This window comes from Phoca vitulina, unplaced genomic scaffold, assembly GCF_004348235.1.
Source record: "Phoca vitulina isolate PV1807 unplaced genomic scaffold, GSC_HSeal_1.0 scaffold2, whole genome shotgun sequence".
NCBI classification, from domain to species: domain Eukaryota; kingdom Metazoa; phylum Chordata; class Mammalia; order Carnivora; family Phocidae; genus Phoca; species Phoca vitulina.
This window is the reverse complement of record NW_022589705.1, coordinates 66,952,307-66,971,086: the sequence shown is the minus strand read 5'-3', so window position 1 is coordinate 66,971,086 and position 18,780 is coordinate 66,952,307. Positions and strand designations below refer to the sequence as shown.

Here is an 18,780-nt window from a genome sequence, read left to right as displayed (position 1 = left end):
ACCTGGAGGAAGAACAGAGCCTGGCCCCCTCAGCCAAAGATGGAAGGTAGTAAGTAGCTACTGCTCAGGTCCAAGGGAGATCAGCTGGAGAGGTGGGTAAGGGTCAAAGTACAAACAGGCCAAGGACCAAGTGTAAAGAACCTGAGTACCAGGGGAAAGCAAAGGAGTTCACAAATGTCACCATAAAGAATGGCTGCCCTGAGATTGACGGAACAACGTCCAAAATCATTCTCCTCTACTGTTCCTCCACATGTTCACTTAGCTCCAGCCCATACACACACCAAAAGCATGCTGCTCCCCTGGAAAGTCTTCTCTCCTCTTCAGATTCATATTCCACCTTCCTTGAATACCCAGTTCATGACCCAAATCCTCACAATACCCTTCAATGACGGCTCTCTTCTCTAAGTCCCCCTGGGAGCCACTACTCTGACCCCTGGTGTGTTCTCTCTTCTCTGATTTTCTGGGAGTCACTAAGCTGATGAGCGGCATGGGGTTCTTAAGGCTGCTCGAGGGCTGTTGCCCTTACATCAGAATTATGGGGGTGAGTCTCTCTAGCGGACTGGGCCTCCTGGAGGAATGATCGCAACAGAGGGAAAAGAAGGATCTCTATCTTGGGAGTCTATTCCTATACCTCCTTTCTTCTGCTTACCTAGGAAGTATAGCACACACTAGGAAAGTACAGTTTTCTGGGTAATTCATTCTCTGCCAGGCCCCAATTTCATAGCCACATGGGGTCCCTCCCAGCCCACAGCCCCAGCACCCACTCCCCAGGTACTTGGTGCTGCATTAGGGCCAGTCTCCTTCCTCATACTCAAAGGGAATTGGGCTGTAGTTTCCATGGTCCTTGTCACATAAGCAAGGCTCTGCTGGGGCGAGGCAGGACCAAAGCCAGCCTGAACCAATTCTACCTCCCAACCAGAGGGTGATACCAGAGCCACTCAGGACAGTCAGAGGCCACACTCATGATCACATCAAAGAAGGATACTTTCCCAGAGGCTCAGCTAGCGCCACATCTCTCCTAAAGACAATGCAGCTCAGCCCAGTGATTTAGTTCTAAGCAAGAACCTAGAAAGTCCCCTTCACTGGGACTTCTCTGCACATCTGGATGACACCACATTGGATAATGTTATACTCTACCCTGCAGCCTGGTCCCCAAACAGCTCCTCACTCCCAGAAAGGTCCACACCCTTCCAGTGCATGTTAGCTAAGGAAGAGGAAGGAGGGATGTTGAGAAAACAGAACAAAAAGAAAAGGAAAGAGATGACAACAAAAAGAGAACAGAGATGAATAAAGAAAGCAAGGGGGGAGGGGATCTGAGGACAGGAGACCCAGAGGAAGCACCCGAATGGGGCTCAGACACAGTACCTTTTTCAGATTAATCCACTGCTTGAAGTAATCCGCCACTGGCAAGCCCAAGTACTGGCACTGGCCTGGGAGCCTACAAGAAAGGGAAAAGAGAACAAGTTGGGAACACCCATGTCCCAGGTATGGAGTCTGAATCTAGGAAATGCAAACACACCTCCTCAGAAGGCTAACCCATTAGCCACGGGTCCCACCCTGCCCAAGAAAGGCACCCCACCTCTAGCACCCTGGACACTGGGTTCCAGATCTAAATGTGAGCACCTGGAGCCTCTATTCGAACTAACAACAGCAGCTACTATTTTCTGATGGCCTGCAAAATGCTAAGGATCTTACTTGCATTGGCATGTGATTCCTCAGCACGATGCTGGGAGGCATTGTTGCCTACCTTTTACAGATGAGAAGATGAAATTCAGAGGGGTCACCGAGAGTCCCACAGCTAAAAACTGATGTACCAAGAACTGAACCCAGGTCTATCTCACCCCAAAGCCTACGTTCTTTCCAATGCACCAGTTTGTAGTTGTTTTGTTAGAGCAGAGAGGCAGGGATCTAAGACGGGAGGAGAGAGAGAGGAGCATGTGAGTTGGTGATAGCTGGGCAGGGGCTCCAGTTCATGTTTAGGTCTCTAGCAAGAGGTTTTCTGCTGATAGAGAAGAGACCACGCAAAAGGATAAGAGGTCAGAATTTAAACCAAAAGCCCTTTCTTATTATTTATAAATGGTCTTCTCCCTCTATGCGTACCCGCATAAATCCATTCAACCAAACATTTACTGAAGTTTAATAATAGACAGGCACTTAGGGCTCAAAATGTTAAGACTTAGCCCCTGCCTCCAAGGGGTTCACAATTTGTTCAGTGGGATGGACAATAAAAGAAATAGACTAAACAGCCTTAAGTTGGAGCACTGGGATACATGAAAACATGGAGGAAAATACCAGAAATAGTAGCTGGGAAAGAACATAGAACTTTCTTGCTAAGAGAAGAGCTTGGCCATAGGCAATGGAGAGCCTCTGAAGAGTTGTGATTTACAAAGATTTATCTGGGGACGACAAAAACAATACCCTGAAAAAGCTGGGTAGTAGCCCAGAGCTAGACAAAGGCTGTAGAAATAACAAGCAAGGAACAGACATGAGATGTGAAGGAGGCCCTGGCAACCAAATGGGATTGGGGGGAGGGGGGGTCCAATGAGAGGAAGCGGTAGAGCCCAATTCAAAGGTTTGTGGCTTGGCTAGCTTCATGTTACTCCCTGAGTCAGACATAGAGAGGGAGGCAGGGGCACCGAGAGGATATCGGACACCCAGAGCAAAACAGTATTTAGTCAGTTTTATGACTTTTTAAATTCTCTGCCCAAATCACAGTGGACTGCTCACTGCCTCACCCCTGGTGCACCAATGGAAGGAGGCACAAGTTTGGGAATGCAGTTTTACGTACATGCATGGCACATGGTGGGCACTCAATGTCTGCTAAGTTCAAAGTGCCTAGGAGACATGTGGCAGGGGAATGATATCTACAGAGGCAGCTGCATATCCAGTTTTGAGCAGAGGTCTGGACTGGAGATATAAACTGCTAAATCATTAATGTAATTTAAATGAAATTAAAGCCATGAGAGTAGATCAACAGGGAAGAGCATGGACTGAGATGAGCAGAAGGCCCAGGCTAATGTCTCGGAAGTGTTACTGAGCAAAAATGAAATCAGGTCACCCTAGAAGACCATCGCCACACACATGGAACTCACTACTTTATGTGGCAATCAGCCCTAGTTTTGGACTCTTTCAATTCTAGAATATCCTTTCTTTTTTTTTTTTTTTTAAAGATTATTTATTTATTTATTTGAGAGAGAGAGAATGAGAGAGAGCAAGCACATGAGAGGGGGGAGGGTCAGAGGGAGAAGCAGACTCCCTGCCGAGCAGGGAGCCCGATGCGGGACTCGATCCAGGGACTCCAGGATCATGACCTGAGCCGAAGGCAGTCACTTAACCAACTGAGCCACCCAGGCACCCTAGAATATCCTTTCTTAATACTAAACTAAAATCTGTCTCTCTATGAGTCTTTAGAAACTAGAGAGTGAGACTTCCATCTCTTCCTTACAGAATACTCCCAAGATCTGAGGGCCCAGGAAGCTTTCCCCAGAGGTCCCTTCTCATCTCCTTTTCCAGAATTCCACAGGAGATAATGTACCATGAGTCAGGACTCACCCAACCTACACTCATTCCTAGAGGGCAGAGCTCCTGGACCTTTTTCAGGGTATCAGATACCCAGAGTCACTCATGCTCTTTTGACCTCACTTTATATCAACCTGTGGTCAACCTAAACAACCTAAAAGCACACTTCCCCTTTCTGGAATATATACAACTGATTTTTGAGCTTAAATTACAGGTCATTAGTGTCAAATGCCACGGAGTGGTCAAGCAAAATGACAGCTGAGAAAAACCCAATGAATTTGGCATCAGTGGGTTGGTGGGAGCAGAAGGCAGCATGCAATGTGTCAAACTGAGTAAGAGATAAGAAAGTGGAGACCACAGTATAAACTCCTTTTTGAGGAAGTCTGGTAATAAGAATCCAGTTAAGATGACTGGTTCCACCCCAGAAAGTTCCAGGGCAGTCCAGCCTCCCCTCCATTACTCCATTATTTGGCAGACACTGAGAGGAAAATGATTCCCATGTTTCAGGCAGTACACTAAGAATTTACTTTTCTAAGACCCAAGATATCTTACTTGAAAGGGAGGTTCCTCTCAAATATTCAGGTGGCACAGGGACATTAATTACAACCAGTCAATTTCCCAGAAGGGAAGTTCTGGCTGAGACCACGATGAAGGAGTATCCAGGTAACACGTCCCCATGAGGGAACCAAGGACCAAGAATATAAGGATACTAGGCAAGGTTTTGAAGGCTGAAAGATAGCCTTAGGAGCTACAATGTGGTTGCTTAAGGAGAACTGAATTGTTTGGATAACTTTATTTCCTTCCATTTTTCTTTCATGTTCCTTATCCTTGTTATTTGTGAAAATGCTTGCTGAGCTCAGCTATTGTTGAAAAACCACATTAAGGTCTGTGAGTGAAGGGGCCACCAGAAGCAGCAGAATCTGCAAAGAAACAGGTCAGGGTGACCGGCCAGCAAAAGGCAGCGGTCCTGGGCCACCTACCATATTCTCCCTTAGCCATTCCCAGTTTCTTTTAGATGACACGGACCAGAAGTCCTATTGGCTGTGGCCAACTCTGATCGGGGGCACAGGGCGAGGGGGTGGCGGCTCCCTCTTCAGCAAGATTTCCAAGGTAGACATTTCTACCCAGGTAGGAAGGGTCTGGCACAGTAGAATCCTACCTGATCCTCTCGGAGGGAGACCTATATCAGAAGGGCCACACCAAAGACAGACTAGACAGACCATCAGGCGGGTTGGTCAGCCTCAGACACAGCTCAGCAGCAGCCCTGAGTGCTATCTGGACCCCGTGGCTGACTGAAGCAGAGGAGGGCGGGACTGTAATTCTCACTTAGGCTCCAGGACTTGCAGGTACACATGCAGTTTGCAGACTCACAGGCATTCAGGTTGCTGAGTCCTCCAGTCTGCGGCTGGTCCTAGCCCTGTGACTCCAAGACACAAGCAGTCGAGATGCGGCAGGGTCCAGGCCCATCTTCACAAGAGACACAGAGCCAAATGCCAGAACTTGAACTTCCAGGTGCCTCATGGGAAGACAGCTACACTTTCTATGACAGAACCCTCCCCAGCTCAGGGAGCACCAAGAGAAACTATGAGAAAGGCAGGTCAGAGTAGTTGTCATCCCCTACATAAAACAGGAAAGTGATGCCCAGAGAAGAAAAAGGATTTGCTCAATCACACAACAAGCCAAGGGGAGAACGAGAAGTAGGATCTCAGCCTTCCGACTGCACAAGGCATCAGTCATGCACAGGCACTCGGAGTTCTTTACAGTCCCTGGGAAGGCAAGGGCTGGGGCCTTAGAGAGGCAGGTAGCATGGTAAGCATGGTGGTTACTGCTCAAGGTCTCAGCTGGCTCCAGGGTTCTTAGGAGCCTAAGGCTAGGGTCCGTGAGTACCAGGGGGTACATGGTTCCACCAATTTGGAAAGGAAGAGGGCAAAAGTCCCCCTGACACAAAGGGTCTGAATGCCGTGAGTTCCTACCAGATACTGATCCCAGGAAAAGAGCCACTGGCAGTGGGCCCTGGACTAGCCTGCGGGCATGAACGTGCAGGCAGGTTTACGGTGCCCAGGTCTCCGTGCAGCTGGAATCACTGGGCACAGAGCTCCTCAACTGCCCAAACATCATCTGGCCATGCTTATTACTGCTGCCCAATGAAATTTTATGCACCGAGTCCACAGGTGTGATTTCCCCTTCTTTATGAGGGTCGGAATGACATCACTGATAGCCAATAGAAAAGAGCCAATTATGTCCAGGCCATAAAAAGGAATGAGATTTTTTCAACCAAATCAAAACTTCCTTCAGCTTCATGAATGCAAGGGGCCCCCTTTAAGGAAGGGCCCCCCAGTCTTGCGTGGGCTCTAAACCGAGGGATTACAATCGCTTTCCAAATACTGGGGGCCGAGGGCTGGAGAGGGACTCCGCCTTCAGCGTTTACCATATGAAGCTGCTCCTATCACACTGGGCCGTAGGGTCATCAGCATAGAACATCAAACCCTCCTCAAAGATGCCTGACTAGCTCCTCACTACTTCTAACTCCAGGCAGGAGTTAGAAAAGATGGGGTATTCCTCAAGTTCCCTTATTACTCCTTCCAAATAACAAAAAAGAAAGGAGAGAGCCCTCCCCCACTTAGAAAGAACAGTGTGGGAGGAGGAGGGATACAAGAAACTGCCCCCTCCAACAAGCGTAGGGCACAAAGCATAAGGAACCCGGCCCTCCCCACACACCCCTCATCCAGCCCCACCACCTGCAGCCCAGTGCTGGGGCTGGGCCCAGACAGCCCTGATGGCAAACAGGTGTGACCAGCTCGGCGCCAGCCAAGGCAGGGGACTAGCTCATTAAGGGAACACCACCCTCGCTAATGGGTAGGGGCAGGATGAAGCCATTGTGAACAGGAGCTCAGCTTTGAAGATTAGGTGACGCAGATCTGGGGGGCTCTGCTAGAACTGCTAGGCTTGAGTTGAGGAGGCCAGAGCAGCATCCATGGAGGTCTGACAGAAAGACTGGCAGACACCAACAGCCAGGACCAGCAGGAGCACAGGCACCAGTGCTGGGAAAGGTTATGCATGCAATTCCTTCTGTGCTTTTCTCATTCTCTCTAAGTCTTAGGGGCAACTCCAAATCAGGGAGATACAGGACACTCTCACTTTTAGCAGACTTGAGCCCTTAAAGAGCAGGAGGCCAGCCAGATCTGGAGCCGTATGTGATCCCTTTCTGCCTCTCTGGGAAGGCCGTGAGACCCAGATCTTGAAGTAATGTAGGCTGTCAGTCCTGGTGTCCAAAAGCTCAAGGAGGCACATACTGCCCACCTGCAAGGGCAAACTATTTTGTCCCATCTGATATGCAGAAATGGGGAAGTATTAAGGAGCAAAGGGAAGAGTAGGGAGAAAGGCTCAGTCTTCTCCCAAGTCACTGTTGTGCCACGGAGGGCCAGAAGGCCCAGCCTGGGCAAGGAGTAGGCCAACACACCCAACCAATCAGCCAGATGGATGCTCCTGCCAAAGGGACACCTATGAGGGGGAGTGGGGCTTGTTTCCACGTAGGGTCTCTACACTTGCTCATTCTGATACAAACGTGCCCACGAAATGTTGTCACTATCCTGTGTTTCAGAACTGCCATGTCTCCGAGGCCTCGGGAAAGGTCCCATTCCCACTGGATCCCAGTCTGGGAGATGCACCCAGTCAGAGCCTTCACGGCCGGCGTGATGAGTCTGCATTCAGCATGGGCAGGCTATCCCAGCTGAGGCAGCACTTAGCTAGGGACACAGCTCTTTGTCTCTCCTGTTTCCGTTCCCCCCCACCACCAGAGGAGATAAACAGACCCTGGGTGATAAACGGCCCGCCTTTCACGATCACTTTTCCTCAAGTTGAGGAGAGTAGCTAGTGATGGATGGGCTGGAATTTGGTTATCGGGAAGGGCTGTCAGCCAGAGGTGCCTATCTCCTCCCCCACTACGCAGGGCATCATTACCCTGTGGCATTGAGGTAAAATATGAGCAAGGGGAGGGAAGGAAGAAAGAGGGGAAGGCTGGGCTTCCACACAGAGCAAATTGAGCTACAATGAGAGCGGGCACAAGGCTGGGATGTTAGTTATCTGCTGCGACACCTTTATCTCGGTGCAAATTGGTCCTTCCTCCCCCACCGCATCCTCTTGTACAAACAGAGGCAGGCACAATGTGTCACCACTGCAATAGTGTAGCAATTTAACCCGAATTAGTGAGGGGGTCAAGCCAGGAAATAGGGGTTTCTCATTTCAACAGGTTCCTTAGTCTCTGCTCTGAACCACCACATTGGGGGGAGGACGGTGGACAGAAAGCAGACTCATAATTGAATTCACTCACTTGGCCACCGCTAGTGTATAAAAAATTAATGCTGGAGCCTCCGACTTATCAAAGCCGGTTAGTTTCCGTCTCACCTGTGAGATGCACCACGGCAGAAGACATTGCCTGGGCCACCCCTGGCAGGCTGAGCTCTCAGTGCTTCCAGACCATGCAGGGATCAGCAAGGTCAGGAAGGCAGACAAAGGTGCTGCCCAAGACAGCGGCCCCATGCCAGCAACCCCTCCTAGAAGCCTACAGGATAAAGTGCAGGGTGGGGTGAAGGATGGGGGGTTAGTGGGGGGGGGGTGTGTAGAAGATGATCACATTAAAGATGATCCTGGGCACTCTACAGACAGAAGAAGCATTCTGGCTCCACTCTCTACCCCATGTCCAAGGTGCTTTTAGAGGGGTATCCAGTAACCCTTCTCTGCCTCCCCCAAACAGATAAGACACACACACACACACACACACAGTTGTGCTGAAATTGAGGAAGCCAATGGCAGCACTGATGGCAATGCCAAGGCTAAAAGAGGCAGGAATAGAGGAGTCAGGCCCATTCTCCAATGGCTCCCCCACTGCAGTCCCGGAGCTAGAGGGGGGCGCGGGGGAGGGAGCATCAATATAACCCCCACCCAGCATACGGCTCTGCCGCACTAAGAGACAACTTGGTCAAGTGCCCACGTGTCCTTGAGCAAGTTACGTCACCTCCATGCGCTGCTCTATGAAGGTTGTAGGAGCCAGCCAAGGAAACACATTCCTATATAAGCACGCGTAGAAGGGAGTATGGCTATAAGGAGGTCAGCTGTGACCAAACCTGCAACAGCCTTTGGAGAGGCTTCCGGGCCACCTGCCTTAAGACAGCGCCTTACTCAGGAAAAATACACTGGAGAAGCTTTGCTAGGGATGACACAGAAAGGGGTAAATTCTAAAACCACTGAACAATGGCAAAAAATGAATTCCGAAGCCTGGGGATGATAGAAGGAGTTGTGCATGGAGGAGGCACCTTGGAACTCATCCTCCAAATCTAAAGAATCAGCATACAAATAGGAGGGAACAAAAATCAAGGGCCCAGTCTAGACACAAAATGGGAGAACATTCTACCTCAACTGCTACCACAGACTTAAGGGTATCACTGAGACCCAGGACCCTCAAGGGCAGATGCCAATCAAACCTGATTCCTAGACTCAGGGAGCTTCCAAGACCACCCAGAAGATAATCACAGCATGAAACATAATGATCACTCCAGGAAAGACGACAGAAAGGGCCATCCTATTTCTGGTGATGGGAGAGCACTGCTGGGGAGCACGTACAAACACTCTGCTTCAGTCCCCTCTGTTAGAACACACACACTCTCTCTCTCTCTCTGTCCCTCCATTCATTCCTCTCCGCCTGCCCACAGCCCTGGGAGAGTGCCGACTTCTCAGCCCACTTTGCTCCCACACTTGCCCCCATCCTCTGGGACAGCTGCAGGTTACAATTCCAACCACAGGCTTCAGAAAGATGATACACTTGCTGGAGCCTGCAAAGGGTCAGGAGAGAGTACTGTTTGAAATACCAGCGTGACAGCTGGCTCCTTGTCTGTCTCTTCCTCCCCCACCCCCCTCCCCAAACTTGTCATGGTACAAGAAGTCTATAAGCAGCCCATCAGCTTTAAATATCAGTGTGCGTGAAGCAGGAGCACGAGAGCGAGGGAGCGGGAAGCAGACAGCGAGCGCCTCTGTCGCCACTGCCTGTCAGGGAACACTAATGAATTTCACCACCAGCAGCCATGCTTCAGATGGGGGGGGGAGGGGGGGGGAGTTTTCTAGGGAGAACCTCGCAGTATTAAAACATCTTTTCCCAAAGCCCTGTTAATAAATGTCACTGCAGAGCCAAGAACTACAGCCCACTGCTAGGACTTCAAGGCAAGGGAGGGGTGGGGACAAGCCCTAAGGTCCTCCCAACAGAAGGAGAATGCCAAGTGTGAGGCTGGAGGGGGCCAGCTGAGCCCTGCAATTGGGAGGGTGACCACCATGACCCATGCTCATCTTGTAAAGGCCTTGGGCTGCCTAACTGAGAGGACCAGGACGGGAAGGAAAGGCCTCAGGTGGGCGGAGATCACCGGCTATGCCTTCCAGGCCAGACTTACTGTCCACCCCCCTCCCCACCCACTTCAGCCAACTTACTTCACAGGGAGGCCCATGGGCAAGGGACTCCAGGGGCTCCCTTCCAGATCTAGGGGAGGTGGAGGAGGAAACTCTGGCACCAGTCCCAACAGGAAGTACTTCCCCCACAGGTAGCAGGAGCCAGAGCTTACCGTAATCTCCGTTTTACAGATGAGGATGTGGAGTTGAGTGGGAATGTGACTTTCCCAAGATCCTACAACTAGTAAGTAGTGGAGTCAGGACTCGAACCCAGGTCTCTTAATTCTAAAGGCCCATCTCTTTCCACAGCACCATGCAGCTTCTCTGAGGAAGGGCTGATCACCTCATGGCCTCCTGTGTGTCCTCTACTCCCAAGCCCTGCCCATCCCCTCCATTCCCTCCCACTGGTACACACACACCTTTGGCCTGGTATAGGCCACAGCTGCCATGTAGCACAGGGCTGGGCTCCAGGCCAGGGTGAACCCGGCCTGGCAGAGAAAGCCCTGGGAGTGAGCCAGGCCATCACCTGGGAGTCTCCACAGCTCAGAGGGCATGGCTGCAGGCAGAAGCCTTCCCTCGGGTACCCTCCGCACAGCTCTGAGCAGCAGTGTCTGATCTGGCAGCGACCTGCTGTGCAGGGGGCAAATGACATTTAATTTCCTCTTGGTTTCCCTATGGTACAGACGAAAGGCCGTCACCTGCGTCTGGGTCTGGCGGCACAGCTGGAAGTGTTCCCAGACATGCTGCTCTGGAGAGTTCCCAAACAGAAACCAGAACACAGGCAGAGCAGAGGGACGCCCCATAGGCCAGGCTGCTGGTCGTCCCTTAGAAAACCAACTTCAAATCCCCATTGCCAAGCAGTTGCTCAAAGCCTCCGAAAGGCACTGATAGGTGAACGGCACCTCCCTGCTCCACTGCTTGCCAGCCCACTTGCCTACCATTTCTCCCACACGGAGCCCACAAAAATGACCACAAGAAGCACACAAGTGCCACAAGCACCCTGTGGTGTTTAAGATGTACATTAAGTATAACATGCACTTCCCCTGTGCCACAAATAGTTCAGGAAGTCAAATACCTTCTATCTCCCCAGCCCCTCTCCAGTGAAACGGTAAGACAAGTGTCTCTCCAGGCTCTCCCCAAGGCCAATTCCCCCAAGGAAAGGGCACGGTGCCACACCTGTTGTGACTGTGGGAAGTGTCAGGGCTGCCACCAGGTCCTGGCTAGAGCTCGTTCCCAGATGGAATGGCAGAGGCCCCAGCAGGCGGCAGGGAGGAGGGTAGAGGCAGGAGGGGAAGCAGGTGACAGGAGGTTTCCAGGGCACTTTGGTCAGTATCTCAGCTGATGAGCTATTCTTTTTGGCCAAGGAAATCAAGAGCTCCTTAGCAGTCTGAGCTGTTTCCAAGATATCTCAGTTGTCCCCCACTGCAGTCTCCACCTGGCCTGTGGCCATCTTGACCCTTTGCCTGGGCTGCTTTTGTGTGGCCTACAATGCCCTCTGGAGGCTCCATGGAGAGGCATGCTGCAAGCGGTCAGGTTCCGGGATGTAGACTGATCTCTGCTCCGATATACTCAAGGACAGAGCTGTTCCCCTCACCCTCTGGCTGATCTCGCTGCCCTGATCCCAGCTCCCTTGACTCCCTCAAAACATGTTAAGCACTTGGCCTACACAGAGTCACACTTCCAGGTGGGCATTAGAATAGGCTAGTGGTTTTTAAACTGTGCTCAGTGGGGTTCTAGGATTCTAGAAGGGACATGAGGCTACTTTGTGAACTGGAGGAAGAATGGCAGGGCCCTGCCCCAGCTTCAACCAGAGCAGCTCAACTTTTATATACTTTGTAATATTGGGATTTCTTTAATATTTGGTTTTAAGAAAAGTTCCCTGCTAAAAAATACTACCCATTCAGTCTCTCTACTGTGCACCTCTGGGCTCTCATGGCGTTTGTTCTGTATCTTCTAAGTTCTCATCCTCCACCTCACTCAGCTTGTAGTTAGTTTCATGCGGGCTGCTTGCCGTCCCAACCACCTGTGCTCCTGACAGCCCCCAGCACAGGACTTCTCTCCGTGGGGGCTCACTCAGGGGGCTGACTCGGGGCTACTGCTGGGAACGCCAGCACTTGCAGCGTACACAGTGGTCAGCACCTTCAGGGGTAGTTTCCAAAAGACTTCTTGAAAGAAAAGAGCTGCAGTGGAGGATGACATTCACAAAGAAGGTCCTAGTGAAGACACATGGCATATGCCACTCTTAAAATCACCAAGTGGGGTACAGCTGCTACCATCATCAATCACCCAAACCGACCTCTGGGGGAACCAAAGAGACTTTTGCAAATGGCCAATCTTTGGGCAAAATGCAGACATTCCAACCGGAAATATCACTCATTAGAGGTTTCCAAACCCTGAATGTGGGACCATCTATGGAAACACAAGATGATGCTCATCAGCTGAGTACTCAAGGGTCTGCCACCTTGTAGAAGGGTCACTAGTCCCACAATTCTGCTTATAGCACTGGAAATGGGTGAAGCCCCTTAGCCCCATAAACCAAACCCACTGCCTGGCCTCCTTCTCCAGCCAGCTCTGGGGAAGGGGCAGGAGGGAGGCAGGGGTCTGTGCTCCTCCTAGCTAAAGCCACTTGTTAATAGGCCCTAGATTCCCTTATCCCCGGGGAAAGGAAGGTAGCAATGAGCCCTCTCCCTTGAACGCCCCCTCCCCCCCATATGCCTCCCAGCAGGGCCAGGGAAGAGAGCCATTAGTGTGTGCCTCAGCAGACAATGGGGAGGAGAAGTCTCCAGAGCAAAGGACAACTGCAGCAATTAGAATGCAGGGAGGTTCAGAAGCTATTTAACTGGGTGACCCCTGAGGTCGCTGCATCTGACTCCCATCCCTGGATAAATATTGTATGAGAGGGGAGGGGGGAGAGCGAGGGAGCCCTCAGAGTGCTGCTCCTCCTTCCACTCTGTTCCCCACCCGACACGGCTGCCTCCAGCCACACACACCAGGAACATTATTTACAGCCCTGACAGTCAGAGCAATCACTCTGCTAACCAAGAGAGAATGGACTTACCAAAAATTGACTATGGCAATTGAAGAAACCAGGGCTGTGGGGGAAGGGAGCTGAGCCAACACTAAGATGCAAGGCTTCCTCCACATTCTGGGTCCAGCTACAGCAAATATTTCCCATCACCCCAAGACCACTGGCAGGTGAAGCTGGCCCTAACTAGTAGAGTAAATCAGAAATGGTGCATCCCTCCATCTCTTGGGGGCTTCATAATTGAAAAACTCCTGGATCTCATCACTACCCAGGTGTTCCTTACAAAGATGGGAACCCTAGCTACCTGCCTAGAGGAAGTGGGACTAGCCACATGTCATTCATCCAGCTGGTTCCTCAGCTGACCTCTAGGAAAAGACCACCAGCAGGAGAGTCAGCCATAGCAGAAAGGGGTCAGGCTGGGGGAAGAAGAGGAAAGCGTCTGAGTGCGGGCTGCGCCTCGGCCCCCACATGTGCCGCTCCTCCAGTCCTGCTCTAATGCACCCTGACATGCCTCTGAAGACAGAGAGCTGTTTGCAGTCAGCACCGTGATTTGTTAGTAATTATTTCCATGGTGTCACATTGCTGTCACTCTGTTAACAAAGAGACAGGCTGCCTCGGGCTGCCTGCAAGAAAGAATCGCAGAGAAAAAGGCCTGTCAGGCTCCCGGGATTCTCTGGGCTGGCTGGCTTTCTTCCCCAAACCAACATCCTTGCAGGCTTTGGAAGAAACAGTTTTACAGAACTATCAAGTCTGAGTATGTCACCCTTTAGCCAGGGACACTGAAAATTTATCCCACCCACTCACAGCCATCTTTCCCAAGCCCTACTGAGCTAAGCAAGCCCCCAAAGTCCACAGATCATTCAGGCACAGGCCACTATACCAGCTGCACCCTCGAGTTCCCGAGCCTTCATCTTCCAAGACCCCTGCTTCCTGACTCCTCTTCCTCACTGGGGTGTTTGTAGCCTCTCAGGGGCTCTCAGGAGCCCAACACAGGGAACCTATTTCAGACCAAACTGAAGCAGCTGCCCCACTGGCATGGATGGTGGTTAAAGAGAATCTGATGGTAGGGCATCTTCCCTCCTTGAATATGCCAACCACAGTTCAGGACCAAAGCTGCTCCAGTGTCAATGCCCCTGTAGTCTCCAGACGCCTGGACACCTGTGAAGAGATCCCCACAGACTGCCCCGTCGTTCCCAGTGCCTGGATCGGTCCGGTATCCACATAAGGAGAACTGGTGGTTTGCTTTAGCACAGAGTAATGTCTCCATTACCCTGGCTGGGCATTAGAGGACAGATTGGCAAGCGCTGACAAAACAGAGGTCGCTCACCTTACAGGCATGGAAAGTTGGGAGATTAATTCTCTCCTCTCACAGAGGGAATCAGACTCCTGGACAGTGGAAGGGAAGCACCAATACTGAGAAACCCCTTCCCTGCCGAGCAGCAGTAGCAGGAGAGGGAGACAAAAGCCCACAGGCCCTACAGAGGCCTTGTCAAGGTGGCAAGGGCCATTGCCCCCCAGCTCCCACGGAACCCCACAGGATAGAGGAGCCTGGGCAAAACCAAGATTCTTCTGGCACCAGGGTCCAAAGGGCAGAGGGCAGTGCTGGCTGCATGCACTGGAAAGTAAACTCTATGAAGGCAGAATGTTTTAGAAGTTTTCTCTCTTTGCTCACTGCTATATCCTCAATACCTAGCATAGTGTGAGACAGAGTGGGTATTTAATCATCTGCTGAAAGAATAACTAAATGGGTCAGTATGGCTCAAAGGCCACTTCCACAGGCCTGGGGCCAGCCTCTCCCTCAGAGAATAGGGAAGCCAGCGCAGATTCCAGAAGAGATAGGGAGGCCACATATCCAAAGGACTGGGGTTAAGTTTTAAAGTATGAGGGAAATTTGGGCAAGCTGATAGGCCTAGAGAGATTCTCATACCAGACTGAACATTCACATGCTCATTCGACAACCATGTACCGAAGGGCTAAAGAAGCTATGTAGTCCAACAAAAGAAGAATAAAGTACAGTATAGAAATACAATGGAACACCATACGGCAATGAAAAGGCTGAACTACTAATACATACAACAACCATGGAAGACTCTCTCATATGTTATGTTGAGCAAAGGAAATCAGACATAGAAGGGTACGTTTTGTATGATTCTACTTATTGGAAGTCAAGAACAGGCAAAACGAACCAAAAGTAAAAGAAGTCAGAACAGTGGTTACCTGACAGACGGGGAGCATTACTGACTGAGAAGGGGCACAAGAGGATTTCTAGGACGATGGAAAAGGTTTTTTATCTCGATCTGGGTGGTGGCTGCACAGGTACGTACTTGCATAAAAACATATGGAGGTGTACATTTCACGTCTGTATGCTTTATGTACCCTACTGTGCCTATTTCATACCAAGATTTCTAAAAATAATAGAAAAAAAAAGGGTTAGGTCTCAAGAGTCACACAGAGTTTTTAAAAAAAAAAAAAACACAGAAATATCTCACCCAAAGTAAAACATTTTCCAGGAGCAACAGTGTCTCCTTCTCCTTGGGCGTTCAGGGGACAAGCCCTCCAGCCTTCACTCTCTAGTTGCCAGAGGACAGAGGAGCCCAAACAAATGGCCAAGGCCTGGGAAGGTCCAGAAATATTCAAAACACAAAGAAGTGCAGCCCAAGTGCCAGGCCTAGGAGGTAGTAACAGCCTCTATTCCGTCCCAGGTGAGCTGTGGGGAAGCAGAGATGGAATATACGGTCAAGCCATGGCCCCAGCTGGTTCTGAGGCTCTCTGATGCAGCCTGGCAGACTGGCAGATTCTGCCACAAAGCATAGAACCAGACTTCCAGAGACAGTCTCAAAGAGCCACAGGACCAATTTGTCTTCCTGACAAGCCGGGCAGACACTGGCTGAGCTACCCCAACTCTGGGTTACGCAAAGGTCTCAAGGCCTACAGCCCCTGCTGCCAGCAAGGAGGTGATAAGACCCTCACAGATGGTCAAGGGGAGTATAACTCTGGGGGCCAGTCCTTAGGCAGCAACACTTGCCTCAGGCCCAGTGAAGCAGTAAAGAGCCATCCAGTCAGTGGCTCGGTAGCAGGCTAACGCATGAGGCTCCCACCACCACACACATCTCAAAGCCTTATCGGCTACGACACAAATGTCTTTATCAGGATTTTAAATAAGCAAAACTTCCATTTCAGGGGTTCCAAAAAAATCACTAGAGTGCTTTAAACCTTCTTTCACCTTCCTAGCGGATGAGGAGATGAGGCCAACATTAGAGCCCCACCACTCAGCCTAAAAGTGCCCAGAAAGTGGATCACCAGAGGCTCTGCTTGCCAAGGAGGGGCCGAACTTACTGACCAGACAACAGAGCTTCTCCCCAGTGCCCCTCCAGGTCCAAAGTCCTTCCAGAGCAGACCAACTGCCCCAAACTCCCAGGCTCTGAGGTAAGGACACAGGCTGAGCTGCCTGTTGACCTGCAGCTCCAGGACCACATGGAGAAGAATGGAAAGGGGGCTCAGGCAGGGACCTAGGAGTCCCCGTGGACTCCAGAGAAACCTGCTCCTGCCCTAGGGCCTGCCCATAGGAAATGGGACAATCCCACTAAGCCCACACTCAGGAGCGCCTTTACCACTAAGTACTAGGCACCAAGACATGTGCCAGAGGGAACTCTCATGTGTCTGTGAGTAGGCTGGCCCCAGAGGCCTGCAAGCTCTTGGGGGGAGGCGGGGCACCCCTCGCTCCTCAGAGCCCAAGAACTCTCGGCCCAAGGAGCTGTCAGGCTAACGAGGCTACCCCACTGCCACTCCATCTGAGCGTGGCAGGCTGCACCGCACGACTGGCTTCAGGTGGCTCTTCCTTAATTAATGGCATCCCAGGCTCTGCAGGGAGCTTCACCCTACAATGAATGGCCCTCTCTCATTAGAGGCAGGCCTGCCATGATGTATTCAGGGCGAGGGCCAGGATTCATTTCCCTGTCTGTGGGTTGGGGATGGGAGGGAGGGGAGAGGCAGCGGGGAGAGATTTATATCGAGTGACTTGGATTAGCTGCAGCTGAAACATGACCCCATCAACTCAAGCTGCCTTCTTGGGGCTAACCCAATGCACCTCTGCTGACGAGAGGGCTTTAGGGAAGCTGAAGGGAGGGCAGAAGGTCTGGTTCTTGTTCTCTCTGGGCTTAGGCTACAGCTCGAAGGCCCAGAATTCCTATACAACCTCCAGAACCCCCTCCCCACCCGCCACACACACTCAATATGCACTGGGAGCCTGGCCTGACTCTGAGCCAGTCTTGCCCACTGAGAGCCTCTTCATGGCCAGGAAGCTGACACACTGGCCTCCGAGCTATAGGACTGCCCATGGCTGGCGGCTGGTGGCTGGTTTTCCTAACTACTTTGTGTAGGAAATACCCTCCCTCCCTCCCTACTTCAGAGGAGGAGTGCACAACATAGTAATGCCCCCTTATCTGCTGTCTGGGCAGGATCCAAGAACATTATGCCACAGGGCATCTCAGACCTCAGGCCACCCAGCACTAGGGAAAAGACAGGCATTGGTCTGACACAAAAACATGCTGTCGGCTACCACCTCACCATAGTGAGCCTCTACGGTAGGGAGATTCTGTACAATACTACTCCTCTCCACCTCCCTCTGAGGCCATCTCATAGGGATCACAAGACTGAGCAGGGGGACCTGGGGTCTTCTGGGCAAAAAGGTATCCACATTTCCAGCATACTCTTCAGAGACTTAGAAAGAAGGCTACCCGGCACGCTGCTATTCACACAGGTGGTTTTAGACCTGGGGGCTGGGTAGGTTCAGGTTGGCAGCAAACAGCACACAGCCCTACAAATTCCCCCTGTAAATCCCACTGAATTTGACATTCAGTTTTGCTTGTGTTTGGGATAAAAATCACACATCAGAGCCTATCCTCTCCCCATTCTTAGCCCTCTTAGAATGCCCAATTCAGGGGCACCTGGGTGGCTCAGTCGTTAAGTGTCTGCCTTTGGCTCGGGTCTGATCCCAGAGTCCTGGGATCAAGTCCCGCATTGGGCTCCTTGCTCAGCGGGGAGCCTGCTTCTCCCCCTCCCCCTGCTCATGCTCACTCTCTCTGTCAAATAAATAAATAAAATCTTAAAAGATTTTGTTGACAGAGACAGACACAACGAGAGACAGAACACAAGCAGGGGGAGTGGGAGAGGGAAAAGCAGGCTTCCGGCCGAGCAGGGTGCCCGATGTGGGGCTTGATCCCAGGACCCTGGGATCATGACCTGAGCTGAAGGCAGATGCTTAACAACTGAGCCACCCAGGCGCCCCAATAAATAAAATTAAAAAAAAAAAAAGCCCAATTCACTAAGAGAGCTGGAGAGTGGGCCCTCACCTGCCCCTGCCAGCCAATCAGAAGGCTGCTCTGCAAGCTTGCAGCGTCCCTAGGAAGGCCAGGGCAGAATGCCTATCATCTGTACACACACCCACTCCGTGTCATCCACGCTTCTCCCTGGCCCTCGTGGAAGAGCATTCATTTACCCTTCCTTCCCTACTCGGAAAGAGATGTAGCTCAGTTCCGCTTTGCTAAGCCCTATTTGGCAATGTGTCTAAACACATGCAAACTTAATTAGTTCAGGAGGGGAGCCCAAGCACTTGCAGTGACAGATAAAAGTATCTGGAAATGAGACAAGTCAGGACTGCCAGGGAGTTCTTACTCAAGCCCCTTCCCCCAGCAGGCTGCTAATCAGAGGTGATGCAGCTCAGAGCTGGGACCAACTGGCCCACCCATGGGCAAGGGGCAAGGTTTTCATGAGCTTAGTGACATGATGAGAGCCCCCCACATGCT

At 51.3% G+C, this 18,780-nt stretch overlaps 1 protein-coding gene across 9 annotated transcripts in view; it reads right to left on the bottom strand.

Annotated features, from left to right (window-relative positions):
- Window positions 1-18,780, bottom strand: part of ERI3 (ERI1 exoribonuclease family member 3) — a 125,767-nt gene that overhangs the window by 57,582 nt on the left and 49,405 nt on the right. For 8 of the 9 annotated variants that reach the window (XM_032430605.1, XM_032430589.1, XM_032430598.1 and 5 more), the window contains one exon: window positions 1,366-1,438. The exons of the other annotated variant lie outside the window; for it this stretch is intronic. In XM_032430605.1, the coding sequence (XP_032286496.1) occupies window positions 1,366-1,438 (73 nt within the window). The remainder of the gene's footprint in view (window positions 1-1,365; window positions 1,439-18,780) is intronic. 9 annotated transcript variants of the gene reach the window in all.